The sequence below is a fragment of the Penaeus monodon genome, chromosome 20 (genome assembly GCF_015228065.2).
Source record: "Penaeus monodon isolate SGIC_2016 chromosome 20, NSTDA_Pmon_1, whole genome shotgun sequence".
In the NCBI taxonomy this organism is placed as follows: domain Eukaryota; kingdom Metazoa; phylum Arthropoda; class Malacostraca; order Decapoda; family Penaeidae; genus Penaeus; species Penaeus monodon.
This window is the reverse complement of record NC_051405.1, coordinates 2,851,336-2,852,810: the sequence shown is the minus strand read 5'-3', so window position 1 is coordinate 2,852,810 and position 1,475 is coordinate 2,851,336. Positions and strand designations below refer to the sequence as shown.

The 1,475-nt window shown below is 36.2% G+C and overlaps 1 protein-coding gene across 1 annotated transcript in view; it reads left to right on the top strand.

Moving 5' to 3' along the window:
* Positions 1–920, top strand: part of LOC119585589 (calcium-transporting ATPase sarcoplasmic/endoplasmic reticulum type-like) — a gene marked incomplete in the record, with an annotated part of 14,749 nt that extends 13,829 nt beyond the window's left edge. The window contains 1 exon segment of the mRNA XM_037934257.1: positions 182–920. Coding sequence (XP_037790185.1) covers positions 182–210 — 29 coding nt within the window.
* Between the last annotated feature and the right edge of the window lie 555 nt (positions 921–1,475).

Here is a 1,475-nt window from a genome sequence, read left to right as displayed (position 1 = left end):
GAATTTCATTTTCTTTACTTTTAATGTCTTCTCACTCTAACTCAAATTTATTCTTTTTATTTTCTTTCTTTCAGTAGATGTAGATATTTACTTGGTAGTAGTAATAGCAGCAACTAGTCACCTAACCCTGTTTTTTTCTCTTCTTGATTAGTCACTAATATATTGTGGCTGTTCATTACAGTACCTGCCAAGATTGAGCAAAAATGGTAAAATCAAGAGGTACCATCTACTCCAGCTTTTCCAATGTCCTCACAGCCAGTAGCCTTAGCTGTATTAACCTACAAGCCGTCAGTGCCATGCCTGTGATGAGCCCAGCACCACCCCACCATGGCCACTGTACCTAGGGGTGCTAGTCAGCAGCTTAGAGGAACTTTCCATCTCCATTGCTGATGTCCAGAATTCCTAAGGAACAGTAGCCATGGGCATTGGAGGGGCAGAAGCAGACGGTGGTGGTGTGCGAGGTCCTTCACCTCCAACAGAGATCTCAGCCTCCCCCTGCTGTGCCTTGGCACTCTTGTCCATAAGAATCTGCACATCAGTATTACTACACCATGCAGGGGGGGTTCACCCATTGGCCCACCACCTTGCCAACATTCTCCATCCAATGGATGACATATAGAGGATGAATATGTACATTTACTTATGTTGTAATTTGATTTAGAAAAACTAGAATATTTTGATTCCCTTGTTGAAATAAACTGTTAGCTAACTGCTCTTGGGCAAACATTGCCAAAAGTCACACTAAGTGTGTTGTGTCCTGTGTCTGTGCTCATGTCAAACTGCCCAACAGAGAGCAATGTACGACCATACAAACATCCACTTGTTTCTGTGCAAAGATGTGGTACAATTTTGTACCTCATTTTGTACATGCCACTCATTTATTGTTGATGATAGAATAAATAATAAAAAAGACCTCACTATCTTTCTTTGTTTAACACTTTCTAATGAGTATGTATATATGTATATATATTGCATGCAGTGAAACAGTCATAGAAGACCAACCAAGCTCAGTGCGATTCTATACTACAGCCAAAAACAAATGGAGGATCTGCATATGAATAAGATTTGGCAAAAGAGGTAGCTGAAATTTATCACCTCATGGATGATGAAAAGATAGCGATTGCCAAACGTAATTGATTAAGATCAGCCCTTAATATACTAAACTTTTATATTCCAAATCAGATAAACCAAAATTTAACAAGGTAAATGTAATGGAAGTGTAAACTCTAAATTAACTGGACTTTTTTAAGGAAAATTGAACTAACAAAAAATGTCAAAGCATAGAAAATAAAGAAACTTTGAAGAAAAGATAATAGTTTGTGTGTACTTAAAACAGATGTATATACACATGTATGTATATATAGAAATAGAAATAATAATTATAGTATCCACATGATTAACAAGTTTACAACTATTTAATACAGTATATTTAGTATATCTAATATCAATATCATTGAAAATCTAGTATAAATCAT